Source organism: Chaetura pelagica, unplaced genomic scaffold, assembly GCF_000747805.2.
Source record: "Chaetura pelagica isolate M959 unplaced genomic scaffold, ChaPel_1.0 scaffold249, whole genome shotgun sequence".
NCBI lineage: Eukaryota > Metazoa > Chordata > Aves > Apodiformes > Apodidae > Chaetura > Chaetura pelagica.
In genome coordinates this window covers 567,094-568,038 of record NW_009954538.1, presented here as the reverse complement: position 1 = coordinate 568,038, position 945 = coordinate 567,094, and the positions used below count along the sequence as shown (strand labels likewise).

At 54.7% G+C, this 945-nt stretch overlaps 2 protein-coding genes across 2 annotated transcripts in view; one reads left to right on the top strand and one right to left on the bottom strand.

Annotated features, from left to right (window-relative positions):
- GUCD1 (guanylyl cyclase domain containing 1) overlaps nt 1–945 on the bottom strand; it is a 23,456-nt gene that overhangs the window by 7,651 nt on the left and 14,860 nt on the right. The window lies entirely within an intron of this gene.
- The window catches only part of SNRPD3 (small nuclear ribonucleoprotein D3 polypeptide 18kDa), a 2,071-nt gene continuing 1,745 nt past the window's right edge, over nt 620–945 (top strand). Inside the window, exon 1 of the mRNA XM_010004796.1 lies at nt 620–771. Coding sequence (XP_010003098.1) covers nt 646–771 — 126 coding nt within the window. The 5' untranslated portion in view covers nt 620–645. The remainder of the gene's footprint in view (nt 772–945) is intronic.

Below are 945 nucleotides of genomic sequence, written 5' to 3'. Positions count from 1 at the left end.
ACCCTCCCTGCTCCGCGGGCGCTGGCGGGGGAACAGCCGAGGGGCGCCGTGTCTCCTGGGGCCTGTGGGCTTCTGAGGGGGCGAAGCTGCGGTGGGGCGGCCGCGGGCCTCGGGGGGCTCTGCTGGGCCTCGGGGGTTGTGCCGGGGCCTCCTGCCCCCCGGGGCAGGGCTGGGGACCTTCGTCGGGGCTGCGGTGTGTGCTGTGGGCAGGGCTTCACCCGGGAGGGCCTCTTGTTAGGTGATGTGGTCTGCGAGGGTGATTGTGCGCCCCACGGGTCCAGCTCAGCTCGTAGGCGGTCGGGCTGGCTGTACCTCTGTGGGATGCACCTGGGGCAGTTTCTGTTTGAGGTGCACCTGGCTGCATCCGTGGTCCGTTATCTGGTCCAAGTGAGTATCTTGAGTCAGAAGAGACCTGGAAAAGACTCACTTTTGCTGTTACTCTTAAGTCTTTTATTTTTGTGGCCACCTTTCTAAAGATGTTTTAGGAATGCATCGTGAAAGTATAGGTGTGTTGGGGTAAGAGAGAAGATCAGCACCTTATGCTGGGGAAAACCATAGATTATATTGGTAAAATCTAATTGCGAAGAAGCTTGTAGACTGTTTGTTTTTTTCTTGTTTCAGGTGTAGAGCAACAGCACTGCAAACATGTCGATTGGAGTGCCGATCAAAGTCCTGCATGAGGCTGAAGGCCACATTGTGACATGTGAGACCAACACAGGAGAGGTTTACAGGGGCAAACTTATTGAAGCTGAAGACAACATGAATTGTCAGGTACACCTGCTTCAGGAGGGTGGAGGGAAGGCTGTCTGATCTGTGCCTGGAAGAGCTGACAGCATGATTAAAACACCACTGCTTTTAGTCTTAGGGTAAAGAAGACCATCCTGCTGCATGTACAGTCTTACCACAGTGCAATGGATTCAGGGTTACTGAGCTCTCCAAAGAGAC